The sequence below is a fragment of the Carcharodon carcharias genome, chromosome 15 (assembly GCF_017639515.1).
Source record: "Carcharodon carcharias isolate sCarCar2 chromosome 15, sCarCar2.pri, whole genome shotgun sequence".
Classification (NCBI taxonomy): Eukaryota; Metazoa; Chordata; class Chondrichthyes; order Lamniformes; family Lamnidae; genus Carcharodon; species Carcharodon carcharias.
In genome coordinates this window covers 127927334-127945439 of record NC_054481.1, presented here as the reverse complement: position 1 = coordinate 127945439, position 18106 = coordinate 127927334, and the positions used below count along the sequence as shown (strand labels likewise).

At 50.8% G+C, this 18106-nt stretch overlaps 1 protein-coding gene across 1 annotated transcript in view; it reads right to left on the bottom strand.

The window, feature by feature from the left end:
- cenps (centromere protein S) overlaps window positions 1-16161 on the bottom strand; it is a 36510-nt gene extending 20349 nt beyond the window's left edge. Inside the window, exons 1-2 of the mRNA XM_041205814.1 lie at window positions 16106-16161; window positions 10300-10423 (exon numbers count right to left, since the gene is read on the bottom strand). Of these exons, the coding sequence (XP_041061748.1) occupies window positions 10300-10423; window positions 16106-16132 (151 nt within the window). The 5' untranslated portion in view covers window positions 16133-16161. The remainder of the gene's footprint in view (window positions 1-10299; window positions 10424-16105) is intronic.
- Between the last annotated feature and the right edge of the window lie 1945 nt (window positions 16162-18106).

Genomic DNA, 18106 nt, shown 5'->3' with positions numbered 1-18106 from the left:
CCCCCAGGATCTGCAGCGTAAAAAAAAATACACTGAAGTTTGGTGCGAGGTACAAACAACTTCAAGGATAACCACTACAGTAAAAAAAAATTGTTTCCTCCACCCCTACAGAGCATTATGCAAAGGTGCATTGCCATTCATTCAATTCATTCTATTAATTGGACTTGCACAGCTTGCAATCATCTTGCACAAACATCTCAAACAAAATAGTTTAGATCAAAACAACTAGGCCTATGGTGTGCAGTTAACTCAGTCTTAACACAGAAAGGAGAGTTGAAAGTTTGGGCAAAAGACTAAAAATATTAGGCTTAGAAAACAGACAAAGGAATCACAAATTGATGAGGCAAAACAGTCAGACTCCGAGGATGAATGAATTATGTTGTTCTAGTTCATTTTTTTGAAAACTGAGTTAACCATAATGTTTTGTGAGCATGAGGACTAAACCAACAGTTCAAGTAATGCTCGTTCCTCCCATTATCATTTACCATTATGGAAGCAATGAGCGAGTTAAGAACATAAAGCACATTAACAAGAAAATGCTATAGAGATCACTAAGCCGTTTTCTTCCACAGACTATGGACAATCTACCCAATCTATTAATCATCTGAGAAAATATTCTACAAAGGTTCTCTGTGCCTCCCCTCAATGCATGATAAGACAAAACTCCAGAATACCTCTCCAATATCTTACTTTCTATAGCTCTGGCCATTTTTTAACTAGATAAAGGTCAATATGCTTCAAAGACAATCGTGAAGCACTGAGATATTTCAATGAAATGATAATGTGCAATATAAATTCAAGATTTTTATTACACCAGCAGCCATGCTTGCACTTAACTTCCATGCTCCCAACAGATCAAGAAAATTATAATCCATAAGGTTTTTGCTCATCTGCATCTATAATTACTTCTATAACTCTCAAGTCCATACCTGTCAGCTCTTTCTCAAAGACCGCACACAATCCTAAAAAAGTGACCCCTAATTTTAAAACAGTGCCCTCTAGTTCTGGACTCACCCACCAGGGGAAATATCGTTTCCATGTTCGCCTTGTTGAGACTGTTCAGGATCTTATATACTTCAATCCAGTCACTCCTCACTCTCCTAAACTCTAGTGGAAACAAGCCCAGTCTGTCCAACCTTTCCTCATAAGAAAACCTGCTCATTCTAGGTACCAATCTAATAAACCTCCCCTGAACCGCCTCCAATGCATTTACATCCTTTCTTAAATAAGGAGACCAAAACTGCACACAGTATTCAAGGTGTGATCTCACCAATGCCCAGTATAATTGAAGCATAACGTCCTTACTTTTATGTTCAATTCCTCTCGTAATAAAAAGATAGCATTCCATTATCCTTCTATTCTTACTTGCTGGACCTGCATACTAACTTTTTGTGACTCATGCCTCTGTGAACACCTAGATCCCTCTGCACCTCGGAATTCTGCAGATGTTCTCCATTTAAGTAATACTCTGCTTTTTTATTCTTCCTGTCAAAGTGAACAACTTCACATTTTCCCACATTCTACTCCATCTGCCAGATTTTTGCCCACTCACTCAACCTATCCATTTGCAAGCTCATGTCTTTTTCACAACACAGTTTCCTACCTGACTCTGTGTTATCTGCAAATTTAGCAGCGATGCCTTTGTTCCCCTCATCTAAGTCATTGATATCAATTGTAAAAAGTTGAGACCTCAGTGTAGACCCCTACAGGACTCCACTTGTCCCATCCTGCCAATCGGACAAAGACCCATTTATACATACTCTGTTTTCTGCCAGCCAGCCAACTCTCTATCCATGCTAATGTGTCACCACCAACACCATGAGCTTTTATTTTCCACAATAACCTTTGATGTGGCACCTTATCAAATGCTTTCTGGAAATCCAAGTACAGTACATCCACCAGTTCCCCCTTATCCATAGCACATGTTACTTCTTCAAAGAACTCCAATAAATTGGGTAAATATGATTTCCCTTCACAAAACCATGTTGACTCTGCCTAATTACCCTGAATTATTCCCAAGTGCCATGCTATAACGTCCTTAGCAAAGTGCTTCAACATTTTCCCTAAGACAGGTGTTAGGCTAACTGACCTGTATTTCCTGCTTTCTGTCTCCCTTATTGACTAAAGGAGTTACATTCACTATTTTCCAATCTAATGGAACATTCCCCGAATCCAGGATACTTTGGAAAATTAAAATCCCATGCATCAACTATATCACTAGCTACTTCTTTTAAGACCCTAGGATGAAGTCCATTAGGATCCAGGGGGTTGTCAGCACGCAGCTCCAACAATTTTCTAATTGCCACTTCCCTGGTGACTGAAATTTTCTTGAATTCCTCCCTTCCTCCCATTTTCCGATTTACAGCTATTTCTGGGATGTTGCTTGTATCCTCCTTCGTGAAGACTCATGCAAAATACCTGGTTAAATTCATCTGCCATCTCCTTATTTACCTTTATTAATTGCCAAAACTCACTTTCTCTAGGGCCAACACTCACTTTGTTAATTATTTTCTTTTTTCAATATCTGTAGAGACTCTTGCCATCTGTTTTTATATTTCTAGCTAGCTTTCTCTCATACTCTGATTTTTCCCTCCTTTCTTTTAGTCATTTGTTGCTGTTTTGTTATATTCTGTCCAATCTTCTGTCCTGCCACCCATCCTTTACACAATTATACGTGTTTTCTTTAAGTTTGATACTAAGTTTTTTTTCAGTTAACCACGGATGGTGGGTCCTACCCTTAGATTTTTTCTTTCTTGTTGGAATGTATCTATTCTGAAATATCCTTTTAAATGTCTGCCATTGCACTTCTATTGACCTATTCCTTAAGCTAATTTGATAGTTTACTTTACCTGGCTCTGCTTTCATGCCCTCATTTAAGTTTAAAATACGAGTCTTGAACCCACTCTTCTCTCCCTTAAACATATAATCACTGCTACCTAGGGGCTCCTTCATTATGAGGTCATCAATTAATCCTATCTCATTACACAATGCCTGGTCTAGTATAGCTTGTTCTCTGGTTGGCTCTAGAAAGTGCTGTTCTCAGAAACCATTCCAAAAACATTCTATTAACTCCTCATCTAAGCTATCTTTGCTCATCTGATTTTTCTAGTCTATATGTAGATTAAAATCCCCCATGATTATTGCCATATCTTTCTGACAAGCTCCCATTATCTCTTCCTTTATACTCAGTCCTACCGTGCAGTTACTGTTAGGGGGTCTGTACACCACTCCCACAAGAGACTTCTTGCCTATATCATTTCTTGTCTCTACCCAAACCACTTCTACATCCTGGTTTCCTGAACTTAGGTCATCCCTCTCTATTGTGTTAATACCATCATTAATTAACAAAGCCACCCCTCCATATTTCCCTAACTTCCTGTCTTTCCTAAATGTCATGTACCCATCAATATTCAGGTCCCAATCCCCAGAGGCAATTCCAAAATTAAATTTAGGCAGAGTCGTTGGTGTAGTGGTATTGTCACTGGACTGGTAATCCAGAGATCCAGGGTCCATGGTTCAAAACTCACTACAGGATCTGAATTCAATAAAAGTCTGGAATCAAAAGTCTAATGATGACCATGTAACCATTGTCTATTATCATAAAAACCCATTTGGTTCACTAATGTCTTTTAGGGAAGGAAATCTGCCATATTTACCTGGTCTGGCCTATATGTGACTCCAGACCCACAAGCAATGTGCTTGATTCTTAAATGCCCTCTGAAATGGCCTAGCAAGCCACTCAGTTCTCAAGGGCAATTCGGGAAGGGCAATAAACATTGGCCAAGCCAGCAATGCCCACATCCCATGAACGAAAAAGAAATCACTTCCTTCACTGTTTCCTATATCCTGAGACCTGGCATGGCGTCTTACTACGAAAGGATGAACAGGCTAGGTCTCTTTTCTCTTGAGAAAAGGCAGCTGAGGGGTGACCCAATAGAAGTCGTTAAAATTATGCAAGGTTTTGATGGAGTGGATACAGAGGAGGGAATATTTCCCCTCAGGAAGATACAGTAGTTACAATCGATAAATACAAATCCTTCGCCCAGCTTGCTTCGAGACTGACAATATCTCTGACATTGGAACTTTTACAGATCTTCAGAGACCAGTAGTCAGAGAATTGTCTCAGAGACCACCCGTAGAGATGTCACAAGACCCAAGACGAAGGACGGAGAGGCTGCACGAGGTGGGTATTGTACATCTCCAGGGTGGGAGGCCTAACGCCTGATCCCCGGTGGGTGGGTAAGGTGGACAATTTGTACATAATGGTTAAATGAACTTGTATAGTCTGGCATAACGGTTAGTTTTTACCTTGTTTAATTATTTGGGAGTGGTTACACGGTGTTAATTATAACTATGTTAACTAAATACGGCTTTTTCCTCGGGTTAATGTAAATAAATAATAAAGTAACACACATTCAGATGATGTAATTCAGGGTTGGTCTTCAGACCACTAACCATGTGACCGGCTACCTAGTTTCATCATTACCTAAGTGACGAACATCCACGCTTACCAAATTTTGACGTGCTGAAAATCAAGATCAGGCAACCCAGAGCTCCACTTCCACCTGATTCGCTGCCCTCGGCGGTGACTTTCTCACTGCCCTTGGGTTGTTATAACTGCAGCCAATATTATTCGCTGAGCATGCCAAATCCCAGAGCGAAACTTGTCTTACTGATCATAACCTTTTTTGTATTTTGAGAACGAGGGGAAAACTGCTGATTCCAGAAGCATAGAATCCCAGTAACACTTTTAGGATTTTAAAATTAAAAGATTTACGAACAAGAAGAAAAAAAACTTAAGCACAGGGTTAAAATTACACACTGTTAAAACAGTCTTACAAAATATTCCCCTTAAAAAAAAGTCAGAAAACGCAAGTAAACTACTTGGCGACAGCTCCCTTGTAGATTTTTAACCATAAAAATCCAGTAATATTACCCAAGGCAAAAACTGCTGCTACTGCTGAGACTTCTCAATCTCTTCCACTCTGCTGTGGAAATCCAAGAAAGTTTAGAAACAGACTGCATTCTGAAAACAAACTTTTCTGGCTTGAAACTGGATGACTGCTTCAAATTCACAACTTTTTCTCAGCACAGAGCTGGTCTCAGGCCATTTCCCCCACACAGCCACCTACAACTCAACTAAACATCTTTCCTTAAATATCTTATTTCCCCCTTTCATCTTAGACTCCAGTGCCCTCAGCACCTCTTTGAACTCAACTTTTCCAAAATATAAAAATATTTAATGTCTTCCTATTGCCCCCACTTTCAGGTCAAATACAATTTAATAACCTTCCCTTCTTTATCTATGAAACTTTTCTAAGTTGTAAAAGTCCCTTAAACTCCATTTGAAGTGAAGGGTAATTATATTAGGTGATTTCAACTTTCTCAACATTAATTGGGATAGACATAGTGTTGAGGGCTTGGTTGGAGTGGATTTATTGAAATGTGTACAGGAGAACTTTTTAGGTCAATATGTAGAGGGTCCAACAAGGGACGGCGCAGTGCTGAACCTAATTCTGGGGAATGAAGCCGGACAGGTGGCTGAGGTGGTGGTGGGGAAGCATTTTAGTGATAGCAACCACAACATCGTACAGTTTAAGCTTGTTATGGACAAAGAAATAGACAAGTTGCAAAAAAATGTTTTGGACTGACGGACAGCGGATTTTAGTAAAATAAGGCAGGATCTGGCCAAGGTAGACTAGGAACAGTTACTTGTGGGGAAATCCACAGAGGAGCAGTGGGGGACGTTCAAAAAGGAAATGGGGAGGCTACAGGCTCAACATGTTTCCTCTAGGGTGATAGGAAGGAGTAACAAATCCAGAGAACCATGGATGACCAGAGATATTCAGGATATGATGAGAAGGAAAACAGAGGCTTTTAGCAGGTACAAGGGAAGCAAATCAGCGGAGGCATTAGTGGAGTACAGAAAGTGCAGGGTGGAACTTAAGAAAGCAATTAGGAGAGCAAAGAGGAGATATGAGAAAGCTCTGGCTGGTAAAAGTAGGGAAAATCCCAAGATATTCTATAAGTACATCAATGGGAAGAGGATAACCAGGGAAAGAGTAGGGCCCATAAGGGACCAAGGGGGCAATCTATGGGTGGAGCCAGAGGACATCTGTAAAGTGTTGAATGAATACTTCACATCCCTCTTCACCAGAGAGAATGAGGATGAAGGTATCGAACTCGGGGAGAGAGACTGCGAGGTTCTTGAGCAATTTGATATAGGGAGTGACAAGGTATTGGAGGTGTTGGCAGGCTTAAAAGTGGACAAATCTCCAGGTCCGGATGATTTGTGTCCCAGGCTGCTGAGGGAGGCAAGGGAGGAGATCGCAGGGGCTCTGACCCAAATTTTTAATTCCTCTCTGGCGGGGGAGGTGCCAGAGGACTGGAGAACAGCTAATGTGATTCCGCTATTTAAGAAGGGTTGTAGAGATAAACCAGGGAACTACAGACCAGTGAGTCTCATTTCAGTGGTAGGGAAACTATTGGAGAAAATTTTGAAGGAGAGAATCTATCTCCACTTGGAGAGGCAAGGTTTGATCAGGGATAGTCAGCATGGCTTTGTCAGAGGGAGGTCATGCCTAACAAACTTAATTGATTTTTTTTGAGGTGACCAGGTGTGTGGACGAGGGTAGTGCAGTTGCTGTAGTTTATATGGATTTCAGCAAAGCCTTTGACAAGGTCCCGCATGGGAGACTTATAAAGAAGGCAAAGGCACATCGGATACAAGGTAATTTGATAAGGTGGATTCAAAATTGGCTTAGTTGTAGGAGACAGAGGGTGATAACAGAAGGATGCTTTAGTGACTGGAAGCCAGTGTCCAGTGGCATATCACAGGGATCTGTGCTGGGTCCCCTATTATTCGTCATTTATATAAACGACATAGATGACTATATGGGGGGTAGGATTAGTAAGCTTGCAGATGACACAAAGATTGGCCAGGTGGTTAACAGTGAGGTTCAGTGTCTTGGGCTACAGGAAGATATAGACGGGATGGTCAAATGGGCAGATAAGTGGCAGATGGGATTTAACCCTGAAAAGTGTGAGGTGACACACTTTGGAAGGAATAATTTGACAAGGAAGTATTCAATGAACGGCATGGCACTAGGAAGTTCTGAGGAACAAAGGGACCTTGGCGTGTGTGTCCAGAGATCTCTGAGGGCAGAGGGGCATGTTAGTGGGGGTGGTGAAAAAGGCATATGGGACACTTGCCTTTATCAATCAAGGCATAAATTACAAAAGTAGGGAAGTCATGTTGGAATTGTATAGAACCTTGGTGAGGCCACAGCTGGAGTACTGTGTGCAGTTCTGGTTGCCACATTATAGGAAGGATGTGATTGCACAGGAGGGGGTGCAGAGGAGATTCACTAGGATGTTGCCTGGGATGAAACATATAAGTTATGAAGAGAGGATGGATAGACTTGGGTTGTTTTCGTTGGAGCAAAGAAGACTAAGGGGCGACCTGATCGAGGTGTACAAGATTATGAGGGGCATGGACAGGGTGGATAGGGAGCAGCTGTTCCCCTTAGTTAAAGGGTCAGTCACAAGGGGATATAAGTTCAAGGTGAGGAGCAGGAGGATTGGGGGGATGTGAGGAAAAACTTTTTTACCCAGAGGGCGGTGATGGTTTGGAATGTGCTGCCTGGGAGGGTGGTGGAGGCGGGTTGCCTCACATCCTTTAAAAAATACCTGGATGAGCACTTGGCAGGTCATAACATTCAAGGCTATGGGCCAAGTGCTGGTAAATGGGATTAGGTAGGCAGGTCAGGTGTTTCTCACGTGTCAGTGCAGACTCGATGTGTCGGAGGGCCTCTCCTGCACTGTGTGATTCTGTGAAATTTAGCAGCTGAAAAGTTAAGTCACTATCTATCCCCTAATGCAAATTTCAAAACCCAACCTATTTACTCATACATTCAACTTCACCATAGTCTCTCTCTACAAACGCATGCATCTAGAACCTTTACCTTTCATCTCTCAGTTCCTATAAGCAAGCTGACTCTATGAACCTTCCCCCAGTTTAACCACCCATGGACACACACACAGCTTTCTTTACAGAATACTGCCATTTTCCCAAAAATATTTTAAAAAATTAACATCCAACTTCATAAAGCCTAACTAGAGGTCATCAATACAAGATAGTCACCATGAAATCCAATAAGGAATTCAGAAGAAATTTCTTTACCTAAAGAGTGGTGAGAATTTGAAACCTGCTTTACAAGTAGTGGATGAAGCAAATAGAATAAATGCAGTTAAGGAAAAGCTAGAGAAGTACGAGGGAGAAGGGAATAGAGAGCATGGTGATAGATTTAAGTAAGGAAAGATGGGTAGAGGCTTGAGTGAAGCATAAACACTGTCATGGGCTGGTTGGGCTGAATAGGCTGTTTCTGTGCCACACATCCTATGTAAACCCATGAAGCACTAAAAGTAATTCGCATCTCTAAATTATTGGACTACGTAAACTAATTTCTGCACTAATTATCATTTCTTTTGATTGTAGACAGTTAATATATGTCTCCTCAACTATTTCTGAAGGTTGAGAATTTAAGTTATATTAAAAAACATTTGGAAACTATCCAATAACTTTCTGACCATTATACATAATCTACGTTTATGGAAACATGTTCCCTGTCTGTTTCAAAACCTCTTCTCCAACACTGCTGGATTTCAAGACCCGCTCTTCAGAGTTCAGATGCTTCCACCCCCCACTTCAAGAATGCCAGCTCAATGCGAACATACTCCTAATGCTTCTTGATCTCAGGGTCACCCCAATGCTCACAAAAACAAAGACTTTCCTCTCTGATGGTTCATATCCTAAAATCCCACTCCCTAGGATCCCAGGACTCACCCAACATTCCCAAAAGCTCTGTTCAGGAACCTTAGGATGACTCTGGAGGCATACTTACTGCTACACCGTGATATCCATCCAGCACTGCCAGGTCTCAGGCCTGTTTTTCATTACCTACCAGAGTACAGGGGCTCCCCCAGTGTCTTTTTCATTCTCAAAGCATGGATTCTGTGATCTAGACTGGCATTTTTAGCCCATCCCTGGTTTTTTGCAACTGAGTATCCAACTTTGGAAGGTGATTAAGAGTCAACCACAGGGATGGAAGCTTCATCATCACTTTTACTGAAACCAGCTTCTTACTTCCAGACTTTTTAAACTGAACTCAAACTAGACAAGGAATATGAAATGCACATTCACTGGGTTATTAGTTCATGGATGGATTCACTTAGCACAACATCAATTTTAATAAAACCTCTGGCTCACTGTGAGCAATGCCATGGTAGATCTGCTAAGTCTGTTTCAAAAATGCTGATTGAACATAACTGCTCTGTTCTTTACGAAATGACTAGGTAGCAAAGCGATTTTTATCAGCTTCCTTATAGCATAATTTCCCCTCAATGGCATTTTGATAACATCACGCCAGCTTAAGACAAACGGTTTTGTCTTTCGTATTTTTAGACAAATGTAACATTTAAAAAACAAGTATAAATAAATGTTAGCTTTAAGTCAGACTGCAAGGCACTAAATGCTGCACAAATACTCGAGATAATACAGCTCAAGATACATTTCCTCAAATGAAACTAACTGCAATTTCAAACTGTGAAAACTTGAATGTTAGGAGTTATCTGATACCATCAAAAATCCTTGCCATGTGGCTGTTACCAAATGATCATTAAACTTAACAAATAAATTCACAACTTGCTCTGTCTTAACAAGATCATCTTTTCACCCAGCCAGCACCCTTTATAGATTTCCCATTTTATCCTTGCTAAATTGACATCACCCATAACAACGGCCTCTATTCTCATACACACACTAGTCTTATTTGACTACCAAGTTCACAGTTCAATCCTCCTCCTGACACGTTGGCCTTGTAGACACCCACAGTTCATTTCCCTCCCCATACTCCTCTCATCCTTACAAGCTGGATTTTCACCTTATCCAGGTGTGGACCGGATATGTTCATTCACATTAGAAATCAAATTCTCTGCCATTATAGTCAGGTCCTCACACTGCAAGTTTACAATCTAATGAAGTCAGAGGAAAGCAGCTGGTGAAGACAAAGTGATAAGTCAGTGAAAGGTCTGTAATCCCAAGCTGCTCTCTCTTCTTCTTTAGTGGCTGGTTTGAGGGACAGACATTTGACAGCAAATTGTCTGCCTTTTCCCATGGCTGAAATATGATGCGCAACATAAGAAGGATAAAGAGAGAAAATTAAAAGCACGGAAAGACTGTATTGCTCCAGTGGATACAGAAGAGCAAACGTCTTATTGAGCATTTCAATGCATACATACCACATTGTCTGAAGGTTGTTTCTGCTATGGCAGCAATGGTTTGTTTACTGAACTCTACCTCTTTATCTTCCCCGACCTCCTGACAAAGACGTCCAACTGTGTAGTGAACAGCAGCACGAAGCCTCTGTCAGAGGAAAATACTTTGAAAGTAAGATTTAACCTTCTCAAACGTTTTCAATCCTGGCACCTCGGTAACAAGGTTACCAGCAACACAGAAACAAACAAAAAAAATTAAGGCATGTTTATGGCCTAGAAAGCATGCAAACTGGGATGTTGAGGACAGGATTGGCACACCAAGACTGACCACTGTACAGGAACTAGGACATCACAGGTGCCAGTTTGCCCAGGGATAAAATGGCATACTGCTGGTTTAGATGCAGATTTAGGGGCAGGCAATCTATGAGGGCTCATGGGCATATATCAGGTGTATGCGTGGTCACTGGGCAATCTAAGGGACAGCTTGTACATAAATCTGTGGTCCAACTCCAACTGGCCACAAGACTTGCACACAGCATGGAGACTGCACTGGAGAGGGGATGAGGGCGGGGTGGATACGGAGACGGAGACTGGGACAGGGACGGGGTGGGGAAGAAGAGAGGGGTGGGGATGGGAGTGGGGGGGGGGGGTGGGGAGAGAGGGGTGGGAGAGAGAGGGGTGGGGGTGGGAGTGGGGGGGGGGGAGAGGGAGGGGTGGGGGTGGGAGTGGGGGGAGGGAGAGGGAGGGGTGGGGGTGGGAGTGGGGGGGAGAGGGAGTGGGAGTGGGGGGGTGAGAGGGAGGGGTGGGGGTGGGAGTGGGGGGGAGAGGGAGTGGGGGGGGAGAGAGGGGAGGGGCGGAGCGGGGGCGGGGAAGAGAGGGGAGGGGCGGAGCGGGGGGCGGGGAAGAGAGGGGGCGGAGGGGGGGGGGAAGAGAGGGGGCGGAGGGGGGGGGAAGAGAGGGGGGCGGAGGGGGGGGGGAAGAGAGGGGGCGGAGGGGGGGGGAAGAGAGGGGGCGGAGGGGGGGGGAAGAGAGGGGGCGGAGGGGGGGGGGAAGAGAGGGGGCGGAGGGGGGGGGGAAGAGAGGGGGCGGAGGGGGGGGGAAGAGAGGGGGGCGGGAGGGGGGGGGGAAGAGAGGGGGCGGAGGGGGGGGGAAGAGAGGGGGCGGAGGGGGGGGGAAGAGAGGGGGCGGAGGGGGGGGGAAGAGAGGGGGCGGAGGGGGGGGGAAGAGAGGGGGCGGAGGGGGGGGAAGAGAGGGGGCGGAGGGGGGGGAAGAGAGGGGGCGGAGGGGGGGGAAGAGAGGGGGCGGAGGGGGGGGAAGAGAGGGGGCGGAGGGGGGGGGAAGAGAGGGGGCGGAGGGGGGGGGAAGAGAGGGGGCGGAGGGGGGGGAAGAGAGGGGGCGGAGGGGGGGGGAAGAGAGGGGGCGGAGGGGGGGGGAAGAGAGGGGGCGGAGGGGGGGGGAAGAGAGGGGGCGGAGGGGGGGGGAAGAGAGGGGGCGGAGGGGGGGGAAGAGAGGGGGCGGAGGGGGGGGGAAGAGAGGGGGCGGAGGGGGGGGGAAGAGAGGGGGCGGAGGGGGGGGGAAGAGAGGGGGCGGAGGGGGGGGAAGAGAGGGGGCGGAGGGGGGGGGAAGAGAGGGGGCGGAGGGGGGGGAAGAGAGGGGGCGGAGGGGGGGGAAGAGAGGGGGCGGAGGGGGGGGGAAGAGAGGGGGCGGAGGGGGGGGAAGAGAGGGGGCGGAGGGGGGGGAAGAGAGGGGGCGGAGGGGGGGGAAGAGAGGGGGCGGAGGGGGGGGAAGAGAGGGGGCGGAGGGGGGGGAAGAGAGGGGGCGGAGGGGGGGGAAGAGAGGGGGCGGAGGGGGGGAAGAGAGGGGGCGGAGGGGGGGGAAGAGAGGGGGCGGAGGGGGGGGAAGAGAGGGGGCGGAGGGGGGGGAAGAGAGGGGGCGGAGGGGGGGGGAAGAGAGGGGGCGGAGGGGGGGGGAAGAGAGGGGGCGGAGGGGGGGGGAAGAGAGGGGGCGGAGGGGGGGGAAGAGAGGGGGCGGAGGGGGGGGGAAGAGAGGGGGCGGAGGGGGGGGAAGAGAGTGGGGGGGGGAAGAGAGTGGGGGGGGGGGAAGAGAGTGGGGGGGGGGAAGAGAGTGGGGGGGGGAAGAGAGTGGGGGGGGGGAAGAGAGTGGGGGGGGGGAAGAGAGTGGGGGGGGGAAGAGAGTGGGGGGGGGGAAGAGAGTGGGGGGGGGGAAGAGAGTGGGGGGGGGGGAAGAGAGTGGGGGGGGGGAAGAGAGTGGGGGGGGGGAAAGAGAGTGGGGGGGGGAAAGAGAGTGGGGGGGGAAGAGAGTGGGGGGGGAAAGAGAGTGGGGGGGGAAAGAGAGTGTGGGGGGAAAAGAGAGTGGGGGGGGAAAGAGAGTGGGGGGGGAAAGAGAGTGGGGGGGGAAAGAGAGTGGGGGGGGAAAGAGAGTGGGGGGGGAAAGAGAGTGGGGGGGGAAAGAGAGTGGGGGGGGAAAGAGAGTGGGGGGGGAAAGAGAGTGGGGGGGGAAAGAGAGTGGGGGGGGAAAGAGAGTGGGGGGGGAAAGAGAGTGGGGGGGGAAAGAGAGTGGGGGGGGAAAGAGAGTGGGGGGGGAAAGAGAGTGGGGGGGGAAAGAGAGTGGGGGGGGAAGAGAGTGGGGGGGGAAAGAGAGTGGGGGGGGAAAGAGAGTGGGGGGGGAAAGAGAGTGGGGGGGGAAAGAGAGTGGGGGGGGAAAGAGAGTGGGGGGGGAAAGAGAGTGGGGGGGGAAAGAGAGTGGGGGGGGAAAGAGAGTGGGGGGGGAAAGAGAGTGGGGGGGGGAAAGAGAGTGGGGGGGAAAGAGAGTGGGGGGGGAAAGAGAGTGGGGGGGGGAAAGAGAGTGGGGGGGGAAAGAGAGTGGGGGGGAAAGAGAGTGGGGGAAGAGAGGGGCGGGGGTGGTGGGGGGGGTAGTGAGGGGGGGAGGGGGGAGAGTTAGTGAGGGGGGGTTAGTGAGGGGGGGAGGGGGGGTTAGTGAGGGGGGGGTTAGGGGGGGAGGGGGGGGTTAGTGAGGGGGGGGTTAGTGAGGGGGGGAGGGGGGGTTAGTGAGGGGGGGGAGGGGGGGGTTAGTGAGGGGGGGGAGGGGGGGGTTAGTGAGGGGGGGAGGGGGGGGTTAGTGAGGGGGGGGAGGGGGGGGTTAGTGAGGGGGGGGAGGGGGGTTAGTGAGGGGGGGGAGGGGGTGTTAGTGAGGGGGGGGAGGGGGGGTTAGTGAGGGGGGGGAGGGGGGGTTAGTGAGGGGGGGAGGGGGGGTTAGTGAGGGGGGGGAGGGGGTTAGTGAGGGGGGGGAGGGGGGTTAGTGAGGGGGGGAGGGGGGTTAGTGAGGGGGGGAGGGGGGGTTAGTGAGGGGGGGAGGGGGGGTTAGTGAGGGGGGGAGGGGGGTTAGTGAGGGGGGGAGGGGGCTTAGTGCGGGGGGGGAGGGGGGGTTAGTGAGGGGGGGGAGGGGGGGTTAGTGAGGGGGGGAGGGGGGGTTAGTGAGGGGGGGAGGGGGGTTAGTGAGGGGGGAGGGGGGGTTAGTGAGGGGGGAGGGGGGGTTAGTGAGGGGGAGGGGGGATTAGTGAGGGGGGGTTAGTGAGGGGGGAGGGGCGTTAGTGAGGGGGGGTTAGTGAGGGGGGAGGGGGGTTAGTGAGGGGGGAGGGGCGTTAGTGAGGGGGGAGGGGCGTTAGTGAGGGGGGCTTAGTGAGGGGGGAGGGGGGGTTGGGGAGGGGGGGGTTAGTGAGGGGGGGAGGGGGGTTAGTGAGGGGGGAGGGGGGGTTAGTGAGGGGGGAGGGGGGGTTAGTGAGGGGGGGGAGGGGGGGTTAGTGAGGGGGGAGGGGGGGAGGGGGGGTTAGTGAGGGGGGAGGGGGGGAGGGGGGGTTAGTGAGGGGGGAGGGGGGGAGGGGGGGTTAGTGAGGGGGGAGGGGGGGTTGGGGAGGTGGGGGAGGGGGGGTTAGTGAGGGGGGGAGGGGGGGTTAGTGAGGGGGGGGAGAGGGGGTTAGTGAGGGGGGGGAGGGGGGGTTAGTGAGGGGGGAGGGGGGTTAGTGAGGGGGGGTTAGTGAGGGGGGGAGGGGGGGTTAGTGAGGGGGGAGGGGGGTTAGTGAGGGGGGAGGGGGGTTAATGAGGGGGGGTTAGTGAGGGGGGAGGGGGGTTAGTGAGGGGGGGTTAGTGAGGGGGGGGAGGGGGGGTTAGTGAGGGGGGGGAGGGGGGGTTAGTGAGGGGGGGGAGGGGGGGGTTAGTGAGGGGGGGAGGGGGGGTTAGTGAGGGGGGGAGGGGGGGTTAGTGAGGGGGGGAGGGGGGGTTAGTGAGGGGGGGGAGGGGGGGTTAGTGAGGGGGGGGAGGGGGGGTTAGTGAGGGGGGGTTAGTGAGGGGGGGAGGGGTTAGTGAGGGGGAGGGGCGTTAGTGAGGGGGGGTTAGTGAGGGGGGGAGGGGGGGTTAGTGAGGGGGGAGGGGGGGTTAGTGAGGGGGGAGGGGGGGTTAGTGAGGGGGGAGGGGGGGTTGGGGAGAGGGGGGAGGGTTAGTGAGGGGGGGGAGGGAGGGTTAGTGAGGGGGGGGAGGGGGGGTTAGTGAGGGGGGGGAGGGGGGGTTAGTGAGGGGGGGGAGGGGGGGTTAGTGAGGGGGGGGAGGGGGGGTTAGTGAGGGGGGGGAGGGGGGGTTAGTGAGGGGGGGGAGGGGGGGTTAGTGAGGGGGGGGAGGGGGGGTTAGTGAGGGGGGGAGGGGGGGTTAGTGAGGGGGGGGAGGGGGGGTTAGTGAGGGGGGGGAGGGGGGGTTAGTGAGGGGGGGGAGGGGGGGTTAGTGAGGGGGGGAGGGGGGGTTAGTGAGGGGGGGGTTAGTGAGGGGGGGGAGGGGGGGTTAGTGAGGGGGGGTTAGTGAGGGGGGGAGGGGGGGTTAGTGAGGGGGGGAGGGGGGGTTAGTGAGGGGGGAGGGGGGTTAGTGAGGGGGGAGGGGGGTTAGTGAGGGGGGGTTAGTGAGGGGGGGGAGGGGGGGTTAGTGAGGGGGGGGAGGGGGGGGTTAGTGAGGGGGGGGAGGGGGGGGTTAGTGAGGGGGGGTTAGTGAGGCGGGGGGGAGGGGGGGTTAGTGAGGGGGGGTTAATGAGGCGGGGGGGAGGGGGGGTTAGTGAGGGGGGTTAGTGAGGGGGGGGAGGGGGGGTTAGTGAGGGGGGGTTAGTGAGGGGGGGGGAGGGGGGGTTAGTGAGGCGGGGGGGGAGGGGGGGTTAGTGAGGGGGGGTTAATGAGGCGGGGGGGAGGGGGGGTTAGTGAGGGGGGGGAGGGGGGGTTAGTGAGGGGGGGTTAGTGAGGCGGGGGGGAGGGGGGGTTAGTGAGGGGGGGTTAATGAGGCGGGGGGGAGGGGGGGTTAGTGAGGGGGGGGAGGGGGGGTTAGTGAGGGGGGGTTAGTGAGGCGGGGGGGAGGGGGGGTTAGTGAGGGGGGGTTAATGAGGCGGGGGGGAGGGGGGGTTAGTGAGGGGGGGTTAGTGAGGGGGGGGAGGGGGGGTTAGTGAGGGGGGGGGAGGGGGGGTTGGTGAGGGGGGAGGGGGGTTAGTGAGGGGGGAGGGGTTAGTGAGGGGGGAGGGGTTAGTGAGGGGGGGTTAGTGAGGGGGGGGAGGGGGGGTTAGTGAGGGGGGGTTAATGAGGCGGGGGGGAGGGGGGGTTAATGAGGCGGGGGGGAGGGGGGGTTAATGAGGCGGGGGGGAGGGGGGGTTAGTGAGGGGGGGTTAATGAGGCGGGGGGGAGGGGGGGTTAGTGAGGGGGGGTTAGTGAGGGGGGGGGAGGGGGGGTTAGTGAGGGGGGGGAGGGGTTACCCGGACGCTCCGGGAGAAGAGCAACAGATACAAATACCTGAGAGAGCGCGGCCTCGGCCGCCATGTCCTCCCGCGGCAGACAGAATCCCCCCTCTCCCCTCCCCCCCCCCTGTCTGTCTGTCTGTCTGTCTCTCCCCTCCCCCCCTGTCTGTCTGTCTGTCTGTCTGTCTGTCTGTCTCTCCCCTCCCCCCCACCCCTCACCCCGTCTCTCTCCCTGTCCCTGTCTCCGGGTGAAGCGCTCGAGCCGGTCCCCCTCTTCCCGCCGAGCCGCTCCTACCGGGTGTGTCTGTGGACATCCCGCGGGCGCGTTTTCAACTCGAAACTCCCCAGAGCCCCAGTGACTGCGGAGACAGTGAGAACCTTCCCCACCTCTAAACCTCTCCAGAGCCATGTTCACAAGCATAGTTAGCTTTCCTAATGTATTATATATTGTACTTATATTATTCCTTCTTACATATTATATAAATCTCTTACCTTGATATCCTCTTACTGCCACTAATGTATTCTTAGAAAAACACTTTACTGCCTTTTATGTTTTTAGGCAATTTTCCTTCATATTCTCTCTTGACGTTTCAATCATTCTTTTTAGTAGCTTCACTGTATTCTTTATATATTTTCTAGCATCCATCTTTATTATCTGCTCCAGAAGCTAATTACTTTTAATTTAGCATTTGGATAAACTTCTAATCCTCAACTATCCCCAAAACTACTCACTACTCCTCATTTCCCATAAGGCACATCACATGTAAGGACTAACTGTCATGTAATGGCGTAAGTTCATTCTACAAGGTTAAGAATTAATGCAAGACTTGCCTGAGATATGTGCTGGGAGAAAGATGAGTCAATTATTCATTGAAAGGACATTTTCTTACATCTCCAAGTAAGTTCCTATAAAAGAAGGCCCTATGATCCTTATCTTAACCTAATCCCAGGAACGACGTGCTCTGCCTTCTTACCACTCCTCCTGCCATAACTCACCTGCTGCTGAAACCCTCATCCATGCCTTTATTACCCCATGGTTTGACTATTGCAACACATTTTTGGCAGTCTCCCATCTTCACCTCCCACAAATTTAAGCTCATCCCAAACTGCTACCTGTGTCCTAATGCACACCAAGGTCGGTTCGCTGGTCACTTCTACATTGGTTCCTGGTGAAGCAGCAGCTCCATTTTAAAATTCGCATCCTTGATTTCAAACCCCTCCATGGCCTTGTCCTTCCCTAACTCTGTACCCTTCTCCGAACCTACAAGATATCTGCGCTCTTTCAAGTCTACCCTCTTGCGCATTCACAGTTTTAGTCACTCCATTATAGATGGCTGTACCTTCAACTGTCAAGGTCCTAAACTCCGAAATTTCCTCCCTAAACCTCTCTGCCTCTCTCTCTTTCATCCTTTAAAATAATCCTTAAAACCTATCGCTTTGACTAAGCTTTGGTTATCTGCGCTAATATCTCCTTATGTGGTGCAATGGTCTGATTTTATTTGATAGTACTCCTGTAAGTGCTTTGGAATGGTTTACTACATTAAAGGTGATATATAAATGCAATTGTTGTTGTCTATAATGCACTGTCTGCTACATTCATGTGTCCCTTCTAAAATAGAAGGAATATAACATTTTAAATTAGATGTACAAATTTTGCCAGACTCACTAAATCAATCCTCATATCAATAAACATGTGATGGCAATTAATCTTCATGGGAAACTGGCCTTCAGTCATTGAGTGATCAGGGCACTATACCTGACCTTTTTTGTGGCTGTGCGTTCTTTACTTTCTATAAATGTACAACAGGGTGTGACCAACTCTCGGGGAATAAAACAAGGGACACTTTGGCACCCAAGCGAGGAAGTGGGGTGGGCAGTGGGTGCTGGTGAACCTGTAAGAGCTGGAGGGGAGGTGCCAGTCAGGGACAGTAGGGTCTCCAGCTGGCTCTGTGACAGCGGTGAGGGGGTGGTGGCTCAGTGAGAATGTGACAAGGGCTTCAAATAGGGGACAGACAAGGGAAATCCAGGACAGTTGGTCACCCTGATGTACAAATTT